The following is a 23967-nucleotide window of genomic DNA, read 5'->3' as shown; positions in this document are numbered from 1 at the left end:
TGGAATAAAGATTCAGATTATAAATTTACACAGATGACAGATGGGCAGAGATTCAGAGCAGCCCTGTGGAGACGGACTTGGGGGTGTTGGTTGATGAGAAACTTAACATGAGCCGGCTTTAGTGCGTGCTCGCAGCCCAGAAAGCCAACTGTATCCTGGGCTGCATCAAAAGGTGGTGAGGCACTGAAATGGGTTGCCCAGGGAAGTTGTGAATGTTCCATCCATGGCAGTGTTCAAGGCAAGGATGGACAGAGCCTTGGGTGACATGGCTTAGTGTGAGGTGTCCCTGCTCATGGCAGGGGGGTTGGAACTTGCTGATCTTAACGTCCTTTCCAACCCTAACTAGTCTATGATTCAATGATTCTAAAAGGAGCGTGACCAGCAGGTCAAAGGAGGTGACCCTGCCCCTCTACTCTTGTAGAGTTCTTGTGAGACATGGAACTGTTGGAACAAGTCCAGAGGAGGCCACGAGGATGATCAGGGGACTGGAGCACCTCCCATATGAAGATAGGTTGAGAAAGTTGGGGCTGTTTATCCTGGAGAAGAGAAGGCTGCGTGGAGACCTCATAGCAGCCTTCCAGTATCTGAAGGGGGCCTACAGGGATGCTGGGGAGGGACTCTTCATTAGGGACTGTAGTGACAGGACAAGGGGTAATGGGTTAGAACTTAAACAGGGGAAGTTTAGGTTGGATATAAGGAAGAAGCTCTTTACTGTGATGGTGGTGAGGCACTGGAATGGGTTGCCCAGGGAGGTTGTGAATGCTCCACACCTGGCAGTGTTCAAGGCCAGGCTGGACAGAGCCTTGTGTGGCATGGTTTAGTGTGAGGCATCCCTGCTCATGGTGGGGGGTTGCAACTGGATGATCTTAAGGTCCTTTCCAACCCTAACGATTCTATGATTCTATGACAAAATATGAAGCAATTGTAAACCTGTACTAGAGTTAGTTAATTTTCCATTTTTATCTCCTTTTCATAAAAATTTACAAAGACATTTAAACATTCCTACTCCCCTCAATTTTCACTGAGAAAAATAAACCATAGCAATTCCTGACTTGAAGTTTGGATGATGATCTAGGCAAGTTATGCACCTTATAGCAACACTGTAAGGGATGAATGAGTGAAAGAAACCATGAGGCTGAATTATATTAATCTAATTTTAGCAGTTTAAGAACTATTAATATGAGATACTTCTGTCCTCAGATAAAAAAGACAGGAGTCTTGAAAATATGATTCATTCCCTCCAAGATACTGAGACACTCATCATCGTCTACAGATGACTTTCACTTTATTTATTCACCAATTATTATCGATTCTATCACCAATATTTACTAATTAACAAGAATTGGGATTTTAAATTTTGAATTACACAGAATAAGGTATGGTTGCTTCTGCACAGATGCAATGAGGGGAGCGTTCCTCCACTGAAATCTTAATACTCGGATATATATACATTCAAATGCACAAAAACACATAGAAACATGTGAAATATGTTTCATAAAAGCAATTGGATACATAGATTTTAAACACTATAGGCAAATAGAGATTTCTGAAATTAGATAATATACATGATTTAGTAAGAGATATAATAGGAGGTGTAAGTAAAACTAAATCAGTAGAATTACCAAATTTTCCATTATCTGTGGGAAGAAGTATTGTATCTATTCTAGGTCTCTGATTAAAGGCTTTATATCCCCCAAACTGAGGCATTTTCTATCTATATTGTTTGTCTCACAAAAGACACTTCTGTCTACAAACTTAACCTTTGTTATTTTCAAGTTTTGAAAAAAGCACATAAAAAGAAATATAGTCTTAGAAAAGTGAAGTTAGAGATGATGAACTTATTTCTGCACTCACAGATGGGCTTCACTCTATTCACATCAAAGTCAGAGCATTAGAATTACTACTATAAGGTCTTGAATTCTTTCTGCAAAAATGCCTGTGAAGAGAAAGCATAATCTATAGACATTATTCAAGGTCAGCATATAATTCTGACTATTCCACTCAACAAAATATTTTACTAAAAGGTAATATTTCAGCTGAAATAGATTAACTATTTAATAGCCTATCTAGCGTATTCCAAATCCAGCAACCCAGAAAAACTTAGTTAACAAGTCTACAATATGAAAATAGCAACATAATTTGATCATAGGCTGTCCTCTATGTTTTACTTGAAACATTTTTTGTATATTTGATGTTGAAGTTTTTTAAACCTAACTGGAATTTATTTCTATTGACTAATCAGTTCTATAATTCAAACTGGAATGGTTCATGAAGATGATGACTGTAAAAAAAATGAATAAAATTTAAAATTCTCTTGTGCAATTCAATCACAAGATGGAGAAGAAAGGTCTTGGATAGAATCTTGATCTGTTTCCTAATGCAAAATATCACCAAAACTGCATTCTCTGGAGCAACATTAGAGCAAAAATAGGCCATTCCAAATAAGTGCTAATTGTATTGACAGTATATGTCGTGATAGGAAGGATAATGGTAAAGGGAATCAAAGAAGATGAAATCTAACGGATGGTTAGTTTAATCTTGTTGATAAGAACAGGACATATCCAAAGACACTGTAGAAGAGAAAAGGAGGAAAAAAAGTATTAGTAGCTTCTTTTTTGACCTGCCACAGTTCTTCCTATAAAAAAGCAGCACATTCCTGAGCCAATATTTTAAAGCACTGTTAACAAATTTATCAAAGGAGTTAATGAAATTAAGAAATACTGCTTTTGTGAATGAAAATACTCCCAAATACTGAGTTTAGGAAATGGCACTTGGAATAAAAAAGAATAATTAAAATATTTCCTTATGAAATGAAAGACTGTGTCAGTACATAGAAAGGTCCAGCACAGGCTGTATTTTTTGTCCATCGGTGCTTAGAATGGTGAGTAATGTGATCTGCTTCCACGAAGAACCAAGTGTGCAGGATAGAATAAAGTTGTCTGATGAACCAGCAGTTCTTTAATACTTTAAATTCCTAGGAAACACAAAACTGTTTACAATTTCTGTAAGATATCTTTGGTAAATACCAAACAATTTGTAAGTATTTTAACACTACCACTTTTTACGTTAATTTTGGCAATTTTTTAAACACATCATGAAAACACATCCTTTTGACATTTACCAAATATCCTGTGAGAAAACTGTTCACGTTTATTTCTTCCAACATATTTTCTCCTTTGTTACTCTTTTATTTCTTGGATTGCTAGATAAAATTCTTCTTCATGGAATCTCCATAATGTCATAGAAAACAAGCTTAATATTCCATTTTCAGAACAACCTTAGGAATTTTGCTATTTACATAGCATAGAAGATTGGTAGATTCATTCTGTTCAGATTAGCCCTATACTCTATGCCTCACATGCTCATTTGTGTGGATTTCTGATATGAATGCTCAGAGGAGTGAGCATACGCTCAGGTGAATTAAGAATTAGAAGACTAAGATGTTTGGCAGCACATCTAGATCCCTTTAGAGGTCAAGAACACTAGTGTTTGTATTAGACAATTTTTTTTTAGTTTTAAGTATCTTGATGAATAAATGACTTAAAAGCAAAAGAAAACCTTTTAAGCAGAATGACAGTCAAACTGGTATCTGTGTTTCACCTCTAACGATTACAAATGTATAGATTTTTAGTTTCACATGGCATTATATATGCAATACTATCTATAGATAAGATGACATACACCTCTAAAGGAAAATCATGCTCAAAATGTAATTGGAATTGCTGCATAATTATACATGAAAATAATTTCTGAATAAAGAATTAAATTCAACTTCATTGTGCCTTTGTGGCCTCATTAAACTGGATGAATTGGATCCAAAAGTACATATTTACACATTGTATTCCATAATCTTGGTGGCACTCATACTAAAATTATAATTACAATATGAAACCCTGGTAGAAATTAAACCCTCTGCAAATATGTTTAACAACTTTCCATCTCAGTTTAAAACTGCCTTATCTAAATTATTTTGTAGCATTTATACAGTAGATGTAAGTTTTGCAAGAAAGTATTTTCAAGCATCCTAAGACCAAGGTTCCCAGAATTAGAGGGTAGGCACACAAACAGATACACATACAAAGAGAAAAAAAATATGTATCTGAGTTAACACTTGCAAATCACCCAAAACAACTGGTACATTGACTTAAGAATACAATTGTTAATAGTTATACTAGACCCTATTTAATAGTTCCATGAAAATACTAATTTCTTTAAAAATGTCTTTTAAAATAATATAGTTTCAGTGTTCACTGACCTATGAATTCTTAAGTTGAAGACTGGCATGTCTAACCAAAGTAAGAATGATACATACCACTCCTAAAAAAGCATTACAGAGGAATCACTTTGAGGAAAATAAGTTATTTGGTCTTGAGGATATAAAGCCCATAGCAAAGACATTAAAAGCTTTCAAGTAGTCTAGTATTTCACATTTTCAATATTCTGCACTATATTTTTATACCTAGCAGTATCTTTAACAATATTGGTAAGTAATGTTTAGTAGCTCCCAGTAATTATTTTAAATTTTAAGTAGAAAACTAACAGTCGTTCAGAAATGAAAAGGAAAATTTTTTCTTACCTTTAGGTGCTACTTGGAGAAACTGCTTATGAAGTGCAGTAAGTTGTGACATAGTCAGAGTACTACTTCCAGAGGTCTCCATATGAGGAACGTGTGGTGAAGGAGCAGGGTCAGGAAACACTTTTACATCATTGTTGATGAAGAAATCTGTTTCTTCTAAAATAATTTCATACTGAATTTTGCTAGAACTCTCAATATGATGTCGTGCAACCTCAACCAGCTTTTCAACACTGTGAAAGTGTAAATGTAGAAAACAGTGAGTACTTTTAATAGACAATGTTAATAACATAGGTTCAAGTTTTAATGAGTTTACACATCAAAAGCCTTCCTGAAGTAAGAATTACAAATTCTCTGTGTGAATTCTGTACTCAGCAAAATCATTATGAAGTTTAGTTCTCTCCTGGCAGCAAGAAATCTTTTAACTATGGTAAGAGATTGATATAAAGGGATAAATAAGCCATAGAAGAAAGCTGATTGAAAAATATGAAAGGATGAGGCTTTCTTTAGTCCATAGATTTTAGAGGGCCTGAGCACATACGTTGCATGTGTAATCATCCTTTGTCTTATTTCAATGCCTTATTTTCTGCTCTGCCTCTAAATCCTAGATGCACAAAGCACTTTCTAAAGTAGCTTTGTGGAGAAGCATATGAACTCCTGTTTCAAGTGTAACGAGTACAATTCATATAAGGAAAGATGTCAGCTTTCTATAATGTTTAACTAGATGTAGGTTTTGGCCTGGGGTGTCAGGTCAAAGGACATGCTGTTCTGTAAATATTGTGTCTTTCGTAGTGGTTGTTGTCAAGAGAGCAAATAAAAGTGCCTGGAAGGCAGAGGCGCACCCTCTTTGAGCTACTGACTGTTAGAGCCTTCACATCCTACATTTCGTGTCTCGTCTCTTTGGCTTGCCCTGACATGGATCAACTAGCACTGTCCCAGGTATGCTTCAAAAGTTATTACAGGCAAGAAAGATTTTCCAAAAGGAAAAATGACCTCTTTCTTTTGGAGAATAAAATCTTTTAATTATATGGATAGGTTGTCCTATGCCAGATGCCCTAAATATGGTAGTCACAAGCACATTTTATTTACTTTATTTTTTCTTATGGACCTTGAAATAATTTTGAGAAATATTATACCTGGTGATAATAACAGTAAGTGGAATTTTAAAGCATATGTAAAGCACAGGAAAAAAAATAACACCACAATCTGAAGTGGTGAAGAAGTGTCACTAGAATGACACAGTGGCTTCTACTAAATGAAATAACTGGTTGTTTGCTGATGCTCATAAATATGTTACATCTGTAGACTACAAAACCAGCAGAACTGATACTTATCTCTACTGCTGCCAGCAGAACCTTCTTATCATTCAAGAAATGAACTATTACCATTCAGGTATTTAAGATGAAATTAATTACCAGTTCATTAAATTAAATTATTATTTTATACATTTTTTCCAGGTTTATATAAACAACTATCTTTACTTGCATAGCCTAGTTTGAAAAAAAAGGTTCCTGTTTAAAATTAGCTATACGTTACCAGGACATTTCTGCCAAGAACCTGGATCCAAGCCACTCTTCCATATCTTTATAAGCCTCTTCAGCTTTCATCGTTAGCTCTTCAACAAATGCTAAAGCTTTTTCTTTTATAAGTTCTAGTCGAAATTTTATGGCTGCCTCTGTTCAAACAGGAATGTCATAATAATTACTATTTATAAAATTTGACAAAAATTCTCAGTATTAAGCACCTACAGTTTAACATGTTGACTTGTCTTTGAGCAGTAAGTTATTTATTCAATTAATCATATTCTTGAATTATTTTTCAGATCATCCATAATGCACCATGTATTTTACCAAAGTGTGTCTCCTATGGGTATCAGAATTCACAAAATAGCAAACACCTTATTGAAACTAATACAGAGGTGCAGAGGATGTTTAAGTAGGCAGTGACATTGAACTAAATTAACCCTAAACAGCAACCGACCTATAAGATTAATGATGCATGTGTGAGTAAACCGTTACGGATAAATTTTAAAGAAAACACATCTAAATCGTTCTGTATGGTAGTCACAATAAAAGTTTGCTTTCTTGTTTCTAACTTCCAGACCTTTAAAATTAACCTTACTGGTTTTGTTCCAAGCTTCCCACATATAACTATTCTATACCTAAAACTCAGGTTAGAAACGAGTTTGGTTAGTGAGCACTGAGAAAATACTTCACCTCTACCAAAGTTATGCATATTTACATGTAACTTTTAAAACCATTAAGAATTTCATTATTTTTAGTTTTCAGAATACGAAGAACGGAGGGGAAAAAAAAAAAAAAAAGCTGTCACTAAAAGGCTAATGTTTAAAAAGAAGGATATAAAAGGACAAGAAATGTGAACAAGTCAGCAATGTCCAAAGTGAAAAGGATGCCAAGTGGATGGAAAGGCAGCTAAGGTAATGTATTGAGTGTACACGGAACAGGCACTGGAAGACATTCAAAGCCTTACAAAAGAAGAGTAAGAAATGAATATGAGTAGCTAGAGATCATTTTCAATGCTGAAAGAAAATTCAGATTCAAGATGAGGCTTCTTTGTATTAGACTTTCTACACTTCAGAATCTTTTAAAGAATTAATGTTATATAGTAAGAGGTACAGTAAGTTCAAAGTTCTAGACTGTAAAATTATTTATATTATGATCTTTATTCTATATGCTGCCAAGTTTTCAAAATACTTCGGTTTGGTGCTGAAACTCTTTCGGCAACCAGTGTGGAAAGATGGACCCTGAAAAATATAAGGCATGGCCTTTTCATGCTATTTTTTAGTTCACAGTAGAATGCAATTGTATACACTTTCAGTTTTGAGCAAGAAATAGTAGTAGTCCAAAATTTTAAATATAGAATGGATCTGGGTCTGAAATAGGGTTATTTTATTTGATGGCAAAAACTAAAGCTTCTAAGCAACCCGAAGATGCTCTGTGCCTGTCTAGTCACTTTTCTTTAATACAGGCTGCCTTATTTGTGACTTCTCTGTATTTTCTTTTAGTAGCTGTTATCAGTATGATACAAAGGTAAGTGTACAGCAACTTTTGGGTTCCTGCATCTTCAGAAGCAGGTATAGCACACTCATAAAGCTGCTCTTTTAACAGTAACAGAGTAAAAGGAATATAAAATCAATATTAAAAACTTAGCAACTGTCCACTACTAGTGACTTGCTAGTCTCTGTGCATCCGGATAACCAAAAGCTCAAGAATCAGTTACCATAGTTGTAAATGAAACTATGATCCTCAAATGTACCAGCTATGTGTCTGTGCAGTTGATTTATCACAACATATTTAGTCTTCCTTCAGTTCTTATGTGGGCTTTTTTGTTAAATACAAGATGAAAATGAAGCAAACTCAGAAAATAAAATGTGTCAATGACTCACTAGGATTTATCTTCATACTGTTAAGATCCTCAAACTTACTACCATTCCTCTCCTCACTATCCTAAAATCTTAAGATTATTTATTCCTAAAATGCTTTTGGATTAAACCGTGTTGAAAGTGGTAGGTGTACAAGCATTTGGTGGGGACCTAAAGAAGCCTTATGAATATGTGTTTTGTTTATTAACTGAAGTTTGCCCTCTAATTTTCATAGTAAGTACTATGCAAAAGTTAGCCTGCCATGAGGGTAAATACATGATGAGGGGCTTGCCAGCTCTTGACAAACAGAATCTCTAACAGGTTTTATCTTCTCCTTAGTGAGAAAGAGGGCTCTTTGCTCTAGTCTAAACACCTATAAACAAAAAAAAAAAAAATCAACCCATTTACAGTCTGGGACTTATCTGTTTCAGATATCTACTTTTTGCTGAAATTGACCAGCCGGATTGGAAGTTATTCAGTAACATGGACAAAGAGATAGAAGGACTGAATAGTACATAGTTTTTTGAAGGGACTGTTGGGAAAGGAGTTTGGAAGAATAAACAGAAGCTGAGTCTTGTTGCTTGAATCCCATGCAGCTTGAGGAAGAGGGAATCAGGGAGAAGAGCATTAATAAATATATAATTACCATCAAATTCTTTCCCAGATCAAAACATTTCAAATATCAAATTCAACTCAGTCGAATACTGAAGAACGGCTAGCCACTAATGTGAAATTTACTCTCTCATGAGGAATACTTGCTTAATCATGGAAAATTAAATTAAATTAAATTAAATCAAGTGAAAGACAACAAAAAGAAGAACGAAAAACACATTTCTATTTTAAATATATTTAACACATAATCATTGATAACTACCGTCCTAACAAAAGAAAAATCATGATTTCTTCAGGCACTCCTTTCTCTCCCCCTTATTTTTTCACTTGTCTATCCATTTTGCCTAGGGTTTCTAGCTAGTTTTGACTATGACACTACCCAAATTAGGAATAACAATCACTCCCCAATCTAAGTAACCAAACAGTAACATACCCTCATGTTTCAAGGCACTGAAATATTCTTGCTTTATTTTAAGTGCCAGTTCTTGTTTCTTTAACTCTTCTGGGTTTATAGGAACTGTACCGTCTTCACCCATAGATGCAGTAGAAGATAGCCCTGCAGGAAAACAGACCTCCACAGTCTTTGGACTTTTTGTAATAAGCTTGTGTATCCAAACAGAAACACTTACAAGACAGCATATTGTTTTAAATGAAAAATGGCACTTTCCAACTTACTTGATGCGACCATGTATGAGAATACAAAAGTGATTACTCAGGTCTCTTGTGTCAAAATAACATATTTAGATTTCTTCAATTGTAATTGATATTTGCAAGACATGCTGAGATTAATACTACATAAAATTACTTCAGCACATACAACTGTATTAAAATTGGTTAAATTACATCCTAAAATGTATTTTTAAATAGAAAATCATGAATGAGCACGTGTGTCTCTGTTGTGATCCTAGATGGTCAGAATGTCCTCTTTGATCCTAAAATCTACTGATTTATCACAACCAGCACATAAATAAACCTCTTCTGATTGACAGCTGTTTCTTGTGGAGCAAATTCATGTTTAGCAAACTGTAGTAAAAATACTATGGTAGTAAATGTCATTGGCTGCCATCAAAGCAGTGAAAATAATAATGTTATTTAAAAAAAAATCATGTCGGGGAAAAAAAGAGTTATGTTATTTCATGCTTTTTCTAAACCATTCTGTTAGCTGCTTTTGCATCTTGCTTTAACTTACACACCTATGAACAGACATTGTAAAGGTATTTTATCAACTTTTCAAAGACTGCATGAAATTCTGCAGTAACAACACTTTGACTGTTACTCAAAAATATTCAAATATTTGTAACTGCTTTGTCCGAAAAGAAGAACAGATGGAAATGTTACAGGAAAAAAGAAAAAAAAAACAAAATTTACATGACACAGAGGGTCAACATAAAGCAAATGGTCAAATCTCAAAGTGATAAAATCACACCTGATAATTCGTATCATGCACTTACTAGCCTATAGCTGTACCCTAGGCAACTCTTCTGTTACAGAAGGACCATTGTAATACTGTGTTTGTCATGAAATCAAAATCAATACTTTAATTACAGATACATCATTTGATACCTCATCTTCTACCATGAGGAATGCACAGCTGAGTTCTAGTTGCAGTTCTTTCACTTTATAGGTTTGTGAAAGAACTGTAAGGCATCTATGTCTGAACAAAAAATTTAGTTCCAAGAAGCAAACCACAAACCCCAACCTAACCACTTAGCATGCACTAGGTGATAGCTACTGGTTTTTTATTACAAAGTTTTTCTAGAAATTGGAAAATCTGATACTCCCTTGGCTGGATTGAGATGCTAAGCGCACATTGGGATTCCTGTGGGCCACAAATTAGGCATCTATGTGGCTATACTTGTTCATCCTATTATGAGGAGAATCAACCAGAGAGCACTGAATCAAATGCCTTTCAAAGAAAAAAAAAGAAACAAAACCAAAACTGCTTTATGCATAATAACTCTCAGTTGCAGCTTTCTGACTTGGAAATTAAGTCCCTGAATTTCAGGCTTCCCTCACATCCACAGGGCTTAAGCCCCTCTTTTGCTGTGTACAAAGTCTTCACAAAAAGCCCAATGCTTAGGCATAGGGTACTAGCCTTGCTTCCTGCTGGAGCTACAGCGGAAAGAGGAAGTTACTTAAAGCAGTACATGCTTAAGGAATGATTTATGAAAAAATATATAAACAGCATTGCATGCCAGAACTCCTTCCATCAGATGGCTTGGATTGTTAGGTTAAAGAGATAGCTTTTTAAGGTCTGTTTATCTTTTACAGATTAATTTTGTATTTTGGACAGATTCTTGCCAGGCCTATGAGCAAGATTTACCCCTATGGGAGCCTGGGGTTTAGGACTATATATGCCATTAGATTTTACATTATTTACAGTATGTTACAGTTACATATAATAATAATGGACATTGACAGATCCATGCTACTATATGGCTGACAAATTAATTTCAGAATACCTTAAGGTATTGGATAATTTATCCATTCTATTCCTGTACTTTTAATATCTGACTTATGGCTGTAAAGTAGATGGAATTTAATGGAATTTTATTTAATTTGATGAACTATTTCTAACTATTCAATTCCAAAACAGCACGTAGAAAAAAATTAATCTTTACTTTCTAGGTTCTATTTAGAATATTTATTTGCACATAATAATCATAATTTGCACGTAGTAAACGCATAATAATCATTAATATGATTAAATAAATGCAATTGTCTTTCAAAAGCCTCCACACTGCTTTATCACTATCAGCTTTTCACATTGACATGTCACATTCATTGGACATTTCAAAAGAGAAATTAAATCCAAAAGAAATGCCTTGGCTGTCTTTTTTTCTGTATTAGTCATATGTTTACATTTCAGCAATTTCAAGCACTGCTAAAACAAGTTCTGCATTTCAAATACCTTTCTTCTTAGGAGCCTTTTTTGGAGATTGCTTTTCGGAATCTTTGGTAGCTTTGCTTGATGGCTTTGAAGATTTCAGATTTAGCTGCTGACCTTCTTCTTCTTCTTCAGTTTCTCTAAACTGTATTTCAGCTGTTACCTTGACACCATAGTCACACATAGGAAAGTACATAGTATTAACGCTGTGCAAGTACTGATTTGCATAGCCGATACTTTCTGAAAATACTTAAATAAAATAAAGGACATATAATAGAATCACAGAATCATAGAATCAGCTAGGTTGAAAAAGACCTTTAAGATCATCAACATCTACCCCAGGACTGCAAAGTCCACCACTAAAGAAGAAAAGAGATTCAGAGCAGCCCGGCGGAGAAGGACTGGGGGGTGTTGCTCGATGAGAAAATGAACATGAGCCGGCTTCAGTGTGTGCTTGCAGCCCAGAAAGCCAACCGTACCCTGGGCTGCATCAAAAGGAGCGTGACCAGCAGGTTGAAGGAGGTGATCCTGCCCCTCTACTCTGCTCTTGTGGGACCTCACCTGGAGTATTGTGTGCAGTTCTGGCGTCCTCAACATAAAAAGGACATGGAACTGTTGGAACAAGTCCAGAGGAGGGCCACGAGGATGATCAGGGGACTGGAGCACCTCCCATATGAAGACAGGCTGAGAAAATTGGGGCTGTTCAGCCTGGAGAAGGGAAGGCAGCGTGGAGACCTCATACCAGCCCTCCAGTATCTGAAAGGGGCCTGTAAGGATGCTGGGGAGGGACTCTTCATCAGGGACTGTAGTGACAGGACAAGGGGTAATGTGCTCAAACTCAAACAGAGGAAGTTTAGATTGGATATAAGGAGGAAATTCTTTCCTGTTAGGGTGGTGAGGCACTGGAATGGGTTTCCCAGGGAGGTTGTGAATGCTCCATCCCCAGCAGTGTTCAAGGCCAGGTTGGACGAAGCCTTGGGTGAGATGGTTTAGTGTGAGGTGTCTCTGCCCATGGTAGGGGGGTTGGAACTAGATGATCTTAAGGTCCTTTCCAACCCTAACTATTCTATGATTCTATTCTTTGCTTCTATTCTAAACTATGTTACTAAGGGACTCCTCTACATGGTTTCTGAACACCTCCAGGGGCAGTGATTCCATCACTTCCCTTGGAAGCCTGTTCCAATTCCTAATTATCGTGTCAGTGAAGAAGTTTTTCCTAATATCCAATTTAAACCTCCCATGTTGCAGCTTGAGACCATTATCTCTTGTCCTATTCCTTGTTACTTGGAAGAAGAGACAAGCCACCTCCTCACTCCATCCTCCTTTGAGGTGATAAGGACCCCTTAAGTCTTCTTTTCTCCAGACTAAACGCTCTCAGTTCCCCCAGTCATTTTCCATCAGGCTTGTGCTCCAAACCCTTCACCAACTTCATTGCCCTTCTATGGACCTGCTCCAGCACTTCAGTTTCTGTCTTGTAGTGAGGGGGCAAGAACTGAACATATTACCCAATTAAATTGATTAATTTTTCATGAATCAAATATAAAATTCTACAGCAAAAATGCAAGACAGAGATAATGGTTTTAATTCTTGAAACCCATTAGCTGTACTTTAGGCTAAAGTGAGAAATGCAAGATTCAACAGTATTCAAAGCAAGACTACAGCTACACTGTAAGGGTGCAGATATTTGTTTACATTAAAATGATCAAAGAGAGAGGAAAGAAGAAGTTAACCTAGAAACCAACCATTTGAAAAGCCAGCTTAATTTACTTCCAGCTATATATAAAAACCAATGTAACCATAGCCTTTGAAGTTGTGAAAGGTTTGAGCAAACACTGCATCACAAAATAAAACTTGTCCCTCTTCTCCTGCTTCTATTGAGGGATAGCGGGAGAATTTACCATGGAAGAAGCAGACATATAAAGTCAACATTCAAAATAGTTCAGTAATGGAATGATTGGGCCAGTTATAAATAGCGGTGCTGATAATACACAATTCCAATATTTTCCTTGTAGAAACACAAACATATTTCATAGAAATATCAGTGGTGGAGCAAGAGGCTTGAAATTGAGATATACAGTGAGAAGGCTGTGTGTTTAGGCTGCCTACTGAATGTGAGGCTTTCTGGGTCTGATGCAGAAATATTTCAGTAAATACATGTAAAATGTAAAAACATTCCTACCATATTTGATACTGTTGTTGTTGCTGTTTGCCATGTATCAGTAATAAGACTTTCGTCTTTTCTAACAGTAGCCACTCCATTTTCAGAATTATCATCCTTAGCACTCTTCTGCAGAGATCCCTTGGTTTTTGATTTGGTAATAAGTATTTCTGGTACAGGCATTTTCCAAGAAACTAGAGGAATCCTTAAAAATTAAATATAAGGCATTGCTTACATCCCCTTTATTAAAAAAGTGTTAATTTATAAAAACATTGGAGAATATGCTAAGAGAATGCTATTTTCAAAATTTGCCATACCAACAGAAAAGGGATGAACTTCCTTATGACCAAAAGTGGTTAAATATGTGGATGACAAGAAAACTGTCTAGTTTAACTACAGAAGCTAAGGAATAGTAATAGATGGATAAAACTATGCCAAATGATTGTCTGATCTGCTGATATATTCCACATGGGCTAGAAGCACAGCTTCATTACTCAGATAGTTTCTAAATGAACTGCAAGTATTTTAAAAAAGCAGGTGTCATTATCAACAAAAAAAGCAGGAGTCATTATTGACGGCATTTTTTATATTGTGAAATCACTTGATGGTATGGCTTTAACTTCTAATATAGCACGCATCTTTGAAGACTCCTTTGATTTATATTTTTCATTACATAACCCATTTAATTACCTATTTTTTAAACCTTTTAAAGTTCTGTAATAATGTTTAACTTATTTACGAGAAGATTATGCTGAAAATTATCAGCAGCACAGAGGAAGTAGAAAAATTTTCTACATCAGATGCCTTTCTAAGGCAGCTTTTAAAATGTTTTATAATTCTGAGATGTGTTAATGAAAATTACATAGGTAAATCAGTAAAAAAATCTATATACTTAACATACACGATGATTCAAGACTCATGAATTTACTATAATCCCTACTTAAAAATTCTTATTTCACACACATATTTCCCCATACACCCACAAAACTATCAGTACAATATATTTGTTGATATTTCTATAATTTAATAATGTATTTCTACCTTCTTGAGTTGTTTTGATCTTCCTTTTGCTCTGAATCCGTAATATCTAGCAATGGGATCCTAGTAAAATCTTGACTGTACTCAGTTGGGATTTTTCCTTCCATTGCTCTATAATAATCATGAAGAAGTCTCTTTGTATCTTGAAAACGATCCACTTCAACCTCAAAAAAAAAAAAAAAAGATAGAAATACTGCAATTCGAAACATGACAGAAAAAACTTCTGTTACATTTTTAAATACATAATAGAAGTGATTCTAAATCATAAGAGTGTGAGGGAGAGCAAACAGACACAACCCTATTTGAAAATTTATAGTGCATTCAAAATACTTCTATTTGCATCTATAATGTCATCACACTGGTAGTTTTAAGGATTAATAAAACTCTTAGTTGGTAGAACAGGAAAAAATATTTTAAAAATAATGTTTGATGCATTAAATTTAATTAAAACATACTTTTATGTATATATTTCTATAGTAGTAAGTATGCTAACATCAATAAACTATATAGATCTTTTTATTCAAAAGAAATAAAATACTTAATGGCATAACATACAAAGGGTTGAACGATTGAGAAAATTTTAAAAGCAATAGATTTTTTTATTGCTGGACCAAAGAAATCAACAGACCTAAGTGTATTGAAGATCTTTAAATGAATCATCTTGGAAGAAGATTCAAAAAACATTTCACACCTGTCAGCTTTTGATTTATTGATACAGTATGGCGTTAGCTTCTAACTGACAAAACAGTGCTAAGTATTCATGGGAAAATGCACAAAACCACATTCACAAAACGAAGGATAAAACCTTTGTGGTGTAAACTTATCCATAAATTAAGGAGAAAATATCTTCTAGTATAATTGTGTGTACACAGAAAGGTGGAAAGAAATCTGATAAACGGCATTTATAAAAATCTATGTGTTCACACAGTAACAAAAGACACCTGGAGAATATATGTAACTTCCCACAGAAAAACCCAGAGATGGAGAGCTCAACACCAAAGCAGCCTATTTTTGGCTGTTGCTCAAAGTCATAACGTAAAGATTTAGTTATCAGAGTTTTATTTCTGTTGTTTTAGCATTAACAGCTCCTTTATTTTATGTAGTATATACAAAGTAAAGAAATTAAAAATGTTTTCTTTTGCATTTTTCTTTATTAAACTTCTATATGTTTAATATATGTATTTGTAATTTTAAATGGTTAGTCTGCATATCCACAGAAGCCAGATCAAATTAGATTCATAGTGAATCTACTCTGGACCACATTGTATGTGCCCATGAAATTCGGCTACAAGAGAATAAGGATTGCAAAATTATATAAGAATATAAAAGTAGAAAAATAAAAGATTTAAGCTCAGCAATATTACTTTTGGCTCCCTTGTGCACATAATTCAAGATAAATTTTTAAATACTTGGCCCTATAAATATTGTAATTACAGAATGAATATGGTTTAGTCAGCAGTTACTTGATATTTTGACTTCTTTTAAGTTGGTGGCCTTAAGTCTTTAAGCCAGTAGCAACTGACTACTTCAGAAATGTTACCTAAATTATCACAAAATTCACGAGATAAGAGAGTGGTTCCCTTTTTTATTAAAAACTGACACTGAAAATTAAAGGGCAGAAAGCCCACCCTAAGATGATTAGGCCTGATTTTTCAGCTAAAGTAGCTTCATATGGCATGTGTTTAAAGTACTGTTTTCATTGTCTTCTTTAAAATTGCCAAAACTTTCATGCAATGGTCCCTGAGTTTACAGAAAAGTCTGTCTAGTCTAGACTGGTCTATTCCAGTTCAGTTCAGCCCTAAACTGAAATTATGCACCTAGAACAGCAGCCACAGGGAAATCTTACTTTACTTCAGGACCTGAAGTAATCCACATCAGGCTGAATGAAAGGAAGGACTTCATGTGGGTGAGGGGTGAATCAACTAATTGAAGATGGTCTCTTGAAAACTTTAAGTTAGCAATGTGAAAGCTGGGTCATATTGGAACAGGTTTTCTTAAGAGTAACAAATGACATCACATAATCAAAACCATTCCTTGCGTTTTTTTTTCAGTCTGTAGGTAAAATTTCAAGCCACATTGGTACAGTTACAATAATTTTGTGATACGGGAAACACAGGACAACCTTAACAGCAAGTGGGCCTACACTGAATGACGGAATGTGTAAATTAAGAGTAGATGTCAGTATAACCACAGAAGGATAAACAGCTGTAACATACATGTTACAAAATTCAGATGATTCACTGGACTGATAAAACTACAAAACTAAGACTATACACTACCAATTAAAAGCTTGAAGGCTTGGACTAAAACAGTAGTGTTTTTCTTAACCTACTCTGCCTGCTAAACAGTTAACTGTATGAATGTCTACGTTTCGTCTTTTAGCTTTCTAGATAAATTCAGAGGAGGCATGAACATTTGCTTATCTAATTCTCCATCCCTCACTTATTTGGATCCAACCATATGAAATTGCTCTGCAGCTTACTTAAGTCCTTCAAACCTAAGTCACTGTCCTCACTGCAGACTCCATAGTAGATCCATACCTGCATAAGTGATAAGAAATGGTTCACTGCAATCCCCCTACGATCTGGTAACCAGCCATCATTCATGATATCAGTACGTTCCTGCTCTGCTGCTTCCCTTCGGTTATCACAAATATTCCAAAGAAGATCTCTTAAGTCCTGAAACACAAAATAAAATTTTTTGTCCAGGAAGCTAGGGACCAGGTTAGGAAAGCTAAGGCCCAGTTAGAATTAAACTTAGCTAGAGGTATTAAAGATAACAGGATGGGATTCTACAGATACATAGCAAATAAAAACCAGAATAGGGAGAATGTAGGCCCCCTCAGGAAGCTCTTGGGAGAACTGGCTACACAGGATTTGGAGAAGGCTGAGGTTCTGAATGACTTTTTTGACTTGGTCTTCACTGGCAAAGGCTCTGATCAAACCACCCAAGTCTTGGAAGGCAGACGCAGCGACTGTGAGAATGAAGACCTTGGGCCCACTGTAGGAGAGGAACTGGTTCGAGACCATCTTAAAAACCTGAATGTGCACAAGTCTGTGGGTCCTGATGAGATCCATCCATGGGTCCTGAAGGAGCTGGCAAATGAAGTTGCTAAGCAACTGGCCATCATATTTGAAAAATCATGGCAGTCAGGTGAAGCTCCCGATGACTGGAAAAAGGGAAATATAACCCCCATTTTCAAGAAGGGGAAAATGGATGACCCAGGGAACTACAGACCAGTCAGTCTCACCTCTGTGCCTGGCAAAATCTTGGAGCAGATTCTCCTGGAAGGCATGCTAAGGCACATGAAATACAATAAGGTGCTTGGTGACAGCCAGCATGGCTTCACTAAGGGGAAATCCTGCCTGACCAATTTGGTGGCCTTCTATGATGGGGCTACAGAACTGATGGACAGGGGGAGTGCAGTTGATGTCATCTACCTGGACATGTGTAAAGCGTTCCACACTGTCCCACACGACATCCTTGTCTCTAAATTGGAGAGACATCAATTTGATGGATGGACCACTCGGTGGATAAAGAACTGGCTGGATGGCTGCACACAAAGAGCTGTGATCAATGTCTCAATGTCCGGCTGGAGAACAGCAACGAGTGGTGTCCCTCAGGGATCAGTGTTGGGACCGGTCTTGTTCAACATCTTCGTCGCTGACATGGACAGTGGGATTGAGTGCGCCCTCAGCAAGTTTGCCGATGACACCAAGCTCTGTGGTTCGGTTGATACGCTGGAGGGAAGGAATGCCATCCAGAGGGACCCTGACACGTTTGTGAGGTGGGCTGATGCCAACCTTATGAGGTTTAACCATGCCAAGTGCAAGGTCCTACACCTGGGTCGGAGCAATCCCAGGCACAGCTACAGGTTGGGCAGAGAAGAGATTCAGAGCAACCCTGCAGAGAAGGACTTGGGAGTGCTGGTTGATGAGAAAATGAACATGGGCTGGCAGTGTGCACTTGCAGCCCAGAAAGCCAACCGTATCCTGGGCTGCATCAAAAGGAGCGTGACCAGCAGGTCAAAGGAGGTGATCCTGCCCCTCTACTCTGCTCTTGTGAGACCTCACCTGGAGTATTGTGTGCAGTTCTGGTGTCCTCAACATAAAAAGGACATGGAACTGTTGGAACAAGTCCAGAGGGGGGCCACGAGGATGATCAGGGGACTGGAGCACCTCCCATATGAAGATAGGCTGAGGAAGTTGGGGCTGTTCAGCCTGGAGAAGAGAAGGCTGCGTAGAGACCTCATAGCAGCCCTCCAGTACCAGAAGGGGGTGTACAAGGATGCTGGAGAGGGACTCTTCATTAGAGACTGTAGTGATAGGACAAGGGGTAACCGGTTCAAACTTAAACAGGGGAAGTTTAGGTTGGATATAAGGAGGAAATTCTTTCCTGTTAGGGTGGTGAGGCACTGGAATAGGTTGTCCAGGGAGGTTGTGAATGCTCCACCCCTGGCAGTGTTCAAGACCAGGTTGAATGAGGCCTTGGGTGATATGGTTTAGCGTGAGGTGTCCCTGCCCATGGCAGGCGGGTTGGAACTAGATGATCTTAAGGTCCTTTCCAACCCTAACTATTCTATGATTCTATGATTCTATGAAATATGAGAAATAACTATGAAAGAAAACTTAAATATCTTTTTCATATTTATTATTTATTTTTTTTTTTGCCTGTGCATAAGGCATCTTCCCATCTGGTGCTTTTTTTCGTTGTTATAATTGTGAAAGACTGATTAACGAGTCATGTTCGTACATAAAGGTGACAAAAGTAGCTTTACAAATGTGCCAGAGAGAATAATAAAAGGTATGAGATGAATGTGTAGGCTGTTTTGCTTTCCTCAGGCAGAGATCTATCTAAGCTAGACAAAGATACAAGAATACGAATAGCTAAGCTCTCAAATGCACCAACAATTTCCCACTTGAATTGTTTTCTATTACACTTACAACAAGAACACAGAAAGGGGAAAAAATATTAGAAAAATTCTGAGTATGTCAGAGTTTCAGTATTCTTCCAATTAGTTTGGATAACTTCATGCAATTTTTTCTTCAACATTCTTCATAACTAAGGGCTCTTCAACCAGTAAAGTAGATCTAATAGCAGCAGTATGTAGCTTACTGACAGCACGGAAGATCTTATAAGGATACAACATGCACGCAACCATTCTGTTCCCCACTGCCATCTCTGCATGGAAATGGTGTGACAGACTTCTGTGTAACAAGAGGCAGCAGGAAGAGAAGAGCGTTAAATGGATCAGCTTCCTTGTAGTAAGATGGTGAAAAAAAAGAAAAAATGGATGAATGTGTCCTGTTCTATTTGGAACAAGACAAGTAGTGCGGCCTAACCCACAGTGACTGACTATGTTGGGTGATAGCAAAAGAGTAAGACAGAAAATGGAGAAATTACTGAAAGACAGCGTAACAGAGATGGACTGCTCAAGCATATTTTATCAACAGTGATTCTGAGGCTGGACCATGATCCCAAAGCCTTGGATGCCCTTTAGGCTGTAGGCCTTTGAGGAATTTTTCACACACCACAAAATGGGGTGGATTTTTATATTTTCCAGCTGATATCAGAGAAATTTGTTTTTTCAGGATTCACAGCTGGCAGCTTCCAACTCAGATAACATATGAAGGACATGGAACTGTTGGAACAAGTCCAGAGGAGGGCCACAAGGATGATAAGGGGACTGGAGCAACTCCCGTATGAAGATAGGCTGAGAAAGTTGGGGCTGTTCAGCCTGGAGAACAGAGGGCTGCATGGAGAACTCATAGCAGCCTTCCAGGGTGCCTGTAAGGATGCTGGGGAGGGACTCTTCATCAGGGACTGTAGTGATAGGACACAGGGTAAAGGGCTAAAACTTAAATGGGGGAAGTTTCAATTGGATATAAGGAAGAAGTTCTTTACTGTGAGGGTGGTGAGGCACTGAAACGGGTTGCCCAAGGAAGATGTGAATACTCCATCCCTGGCGGTGTTTAAGGCCAGGTTGGACAGAGCCTTGAGTGACATGGTTTAGTGGGAGGTGTCCCTGCCAGTGGCAGGGGGGTTGGAACTAGATGATCTTAAGGTCCTTTCCACCCCTAACTAGTCTGATTCAATGATTCTATATACAATGAAATAATATTTTAACTTTTGCTATTTACTTACAGTAACTCTTTGGTGTAGTTCTGCTTTTGCTTCCTCATCTTCTCGCAGGTCATCAGCAATTGAATTAAAATCTGATTGCCACAGAGATACAAACTCCTGCTTAATATCAGGATGCTTCAAATAATCTTGGAATTTTTTTCTGTGAATTATGGTAAAAATGATTTTGGAGTTAAAAGATGTATGCTCATGGGAAACACTAATATTACTGTAATTAGCTACTATTTCTACTTACCTAACATCTGCTAAGTAATAAATCACCGAATGCTGTTCATCTCTTAGACATCTAAGTATACTTTTGATGGTATTCATATATGTATTTTCTACCATTTCCCAGTAAGGTACTAAAAAACCAGGTATCTCCTGTGAATTTTTAAAAAACATAAAAATTAATCAATATATTTCTTGGCAACCCATTTAACTGTAGCATTAGCAAATATAAGATTATCTCATGAAATCATATTACAGTTTTTCTTTGCTGTGTATTTCTTGTGATTTACAACTGTTTATAACTGATTATAGACACTGTACCAACATATAGTTTTATCCATGGATTTATTTGGGAAGAAGTGGAAGTACTCAAAATACATGAGAAATTCCAGCAGAATATTCCAATATCTGTGGTTTTGGAAATGCTCAAAAACTAAGTGAAGATCCTAAGTGAGCACTTAAGTATCAAAATTTGATGGTACACAACTGCTAAAGCTGGTAGAAACCTATGCCAACTGTCTATAGTGTTGCAAAAGTGACATTTGACTGTCATGAAATACAAAATAAAGCCCATGACTAGAGTAAATGCAACATATATTAGATTGCTGCAGTCATGAAAGCAAAACTGGTAAATATTAAGAAACGAGTTACAGAACAAAATACAAAGCAACATTAAGCAGCCTTGAAATTTGAGTCTCAAATACTTCACGCAGTCCCAGCTCCCCATCTCAAAAAATTACAGTAGAACAGACAGAAGGGCAAGAATCATGACTAAACATATGAACTGCCCACATGAGGTGAATGAAACAGATTATGACTATATTGAAGAAGCAAAGAAACACTGAATTAAACAAAGATGTAATAGGTGTCTGTCGCATCTTGCATACCTTCAGAGGGTGATACAGAATTATTATTCGTTGTATGTCACGATCCAAGAAAATAGAATCATCAAATGACCCAGGCAAACAGCAGGTTTAAAGTGGAGAGACAAAATTTTTTTTTCCAGAATGAACATAATTATACAAGCTATATCATGGAAATCAAAATGTAAATTGCTTCAAAAAAAAGCAACTAGACATAATCATGGAAGAATACTCTTCTGAGAGTACACAAAGGTGCAAATTTAAAAGTATCTCAGGAAACCCCTAAATTTCAGATCACTGGAAACTAGGAAGATGTCCCAGGGGAAAACATGTTAGAAAAAAGTATCCTAGGAGAAAGATCAGTGCACACTTTCCCCATTCTTACATTCTTTCTAAGAGATTCACAACTGGCCCCTGTCAGAGGCAGGAAACTGACCTAGTAACACTATGTTAGTATTTCATAGTATTAAAAAGTATCATTAAATTGGCATCCATGTGCTATTGTTCATCATTGTGAAGAATTTAGACAAAAAAAATCACCATTTTAAAAATGTGTTTCCTTATTTCATATATTTTAGTAGCAATCATTATTTGTATTTTTCAATATTTATAATACAGTACTAGTGTAACTTTCATTGAAAAATATTGAAGAAAAGAACATAGACAAAAGATTCAGGTAGAATACACATAAATTACTGAGAAAAATATATACTTTGATATTTAAGTCATTCAATCATGAATTAATGTACCTTGGGGAGTGGTTCATCTACATAAATCCATTCATCTGATCCTGGCTCAGTTGGTGGTAGTTCCATAAGAATAGGAGGAAGCAGGTCTTCCTGTGTATGTGTACCCATATTACTTACGTCAGCTGGTGAAATCTTTTCTGGTGATATTTCTTTAGCACATCCTTGTTATATGAACATACAATTAGTAACTTCAAAAGTATTTTAAGTATCAGTAAACAGACTTAGACATCTATGCTAGTGACTAGCTCAAAATAATGGAACAGATTAATTATTTCATTATTTAGGGGTTGTTCATCAAGAAAGATAAAAATCAAATCAGTGATGCCAAAGTTATAAAATCACTTTCCATTTAAGTTTATATTTTGCAGGACTGATACTTTTCTAAAACCAGCACTGTGAGGAAAACAGGAAGATAATGAATTATTATATATGCATATACATAACAAATTCTTTACCAGGTAAACCAAAGCCAGTGATGTTGATACAATTCTGAGATTCATTGTCACTGTTATAATTTCAAGGACTACCTGCTTAATTAAAGAATGGTTGTAAACACAGCTTCTGTGCTAGACTTGGGAAACAGCGAATCAACAAAAACAAACACTGAACAAAAAACAGATAAATTGAGCTAAATCTGGCCTAATATGGAAAATACACCTTACTCTGATGAGAAGCTGAGAAGTATGAAAGATGATGAATGGGGGACAAAAGAGACAGAAAAGATCATGTTAGAGAAAGAAACAAGTGAAAAACTAACCCTGCTAACCTATCGTATAGCAAAACAATACTGAATGTAATCAGCATCTTCAGAGCATGATTCAACCCTAAGATCTGAACTGATGTTGAGAAAGATACCAGCTTCTCCTCAGTGACCACAGAAGGATCCTACAACAACTAGATTTTTAAGTTAACATTAATTATCTGCTCAGAATCATGAGCATGAACTCTGGCCAGTTTTGCTGCTGCTTGAAAATACACAAAGAAAATAAACAGGCTTGCATTAAACCACTGTTGGAACAGCCTTATCGTTTTGTTTGAAGGAAGCTTAATATTTAAAGAGTAGATCTATTTTATTTTACTTTAAGTGTGACAAATCTGCCTCTGAAAAGTAATCTTGCTTTAATGGAAAAACTGCTATCATTTTCCTGATTTAAATTTATAAAATGAACAAAACTGTTAACCACATGAAATATTTCAAGTGCTTCAGCTTCTGCTAAATATTTTGCATTCTCTGGATTTAGCCTTACCATGTCCTTCCTGGAATGTTACAAATTAATACATTCTCATACCTCTGTTCTGCCTATACAAACCTAATAGTGAAGGACAGCTTGGAATCTAGTAACATAAACACAAA

The 23967-nt window shown here is 36.3% G+C and overlaps 1 protein-coding gene across 10 annotated transcripts in view; it reads right to left on the bottom strand.

Moving 5' to 3' along the window:
- Positions 1–23967, bottom strand: part of SPEF2 (sperm flagellar 2) — an 87179-nt gene that overhangs the window by 27264 nt on the left and 35948 nt on the right. For 8 of the 10 annotated variants that reach the window (XR_009963657.1, XM_062612919.1, XM_062612924.1 and 5 more), the window contains exons 19-28: positions 22614–22774; positions 21027–21154; positions 20795–20933; positions 17191–17328; positions 14654–14814; positions 13634–13817; positions 11479–11617; positions 9001–9123; positions 6110–6248; positions 4577–4806 (exon numbers count right to left, since the gene is read on the bottom strand). Coding sequence is in view for 9 of the 10 variants with exons in the window: in XM_062612919.1 (XP_062468903.1) it covers positions 4577–4806; positions 6110–6248; positions 9001–9123; positions 11479–11617; positions 13634–13817; positions 14654–14814; positions 17191–17328; positions 20795–20933; positions 21027–21154; positions 22614–22774 (1542 nt within the window). In the remaining variant the exon portion in view is untranslated. Of the gene's footprint in view, positions 1–1438; positions 2990–4576; positions 4807–6109; positions 6249–9000; positions 9124–11478; positions 11618–13633; positions 13818–14653; positions 14815–17190; positions 17329–20794; positions 20934–21026; positions 21155–22613; positions 22775–23967 lie in introns of those variants that run through there. The other 2 variants (XM_062612926.1, XM_062612928.1) reach the window with 2 other exon arrangements.

This window comes from Pezoporus occidentalis, unplaced genomic scaffold (genome assembly GCF_034315485.1).
Source record: "Pezoporus occidentalis ecotype Australia unplaced genomic scaffold, CSIRO_AGI_Poc_V1 ctg162, whole genome shotgun sequence".
In the NCBI taxonomy this organism is placed as follows: domain Eukaryota; kingdom Metazoa; phylum Chordata; class Aves; order Psittaciformes; family Psittacidae; genus Pezoporus; species Pezoporus occidentalis.
This window is presented reverse-complemented; position numbering and strand designations above follow the sequence as displayed.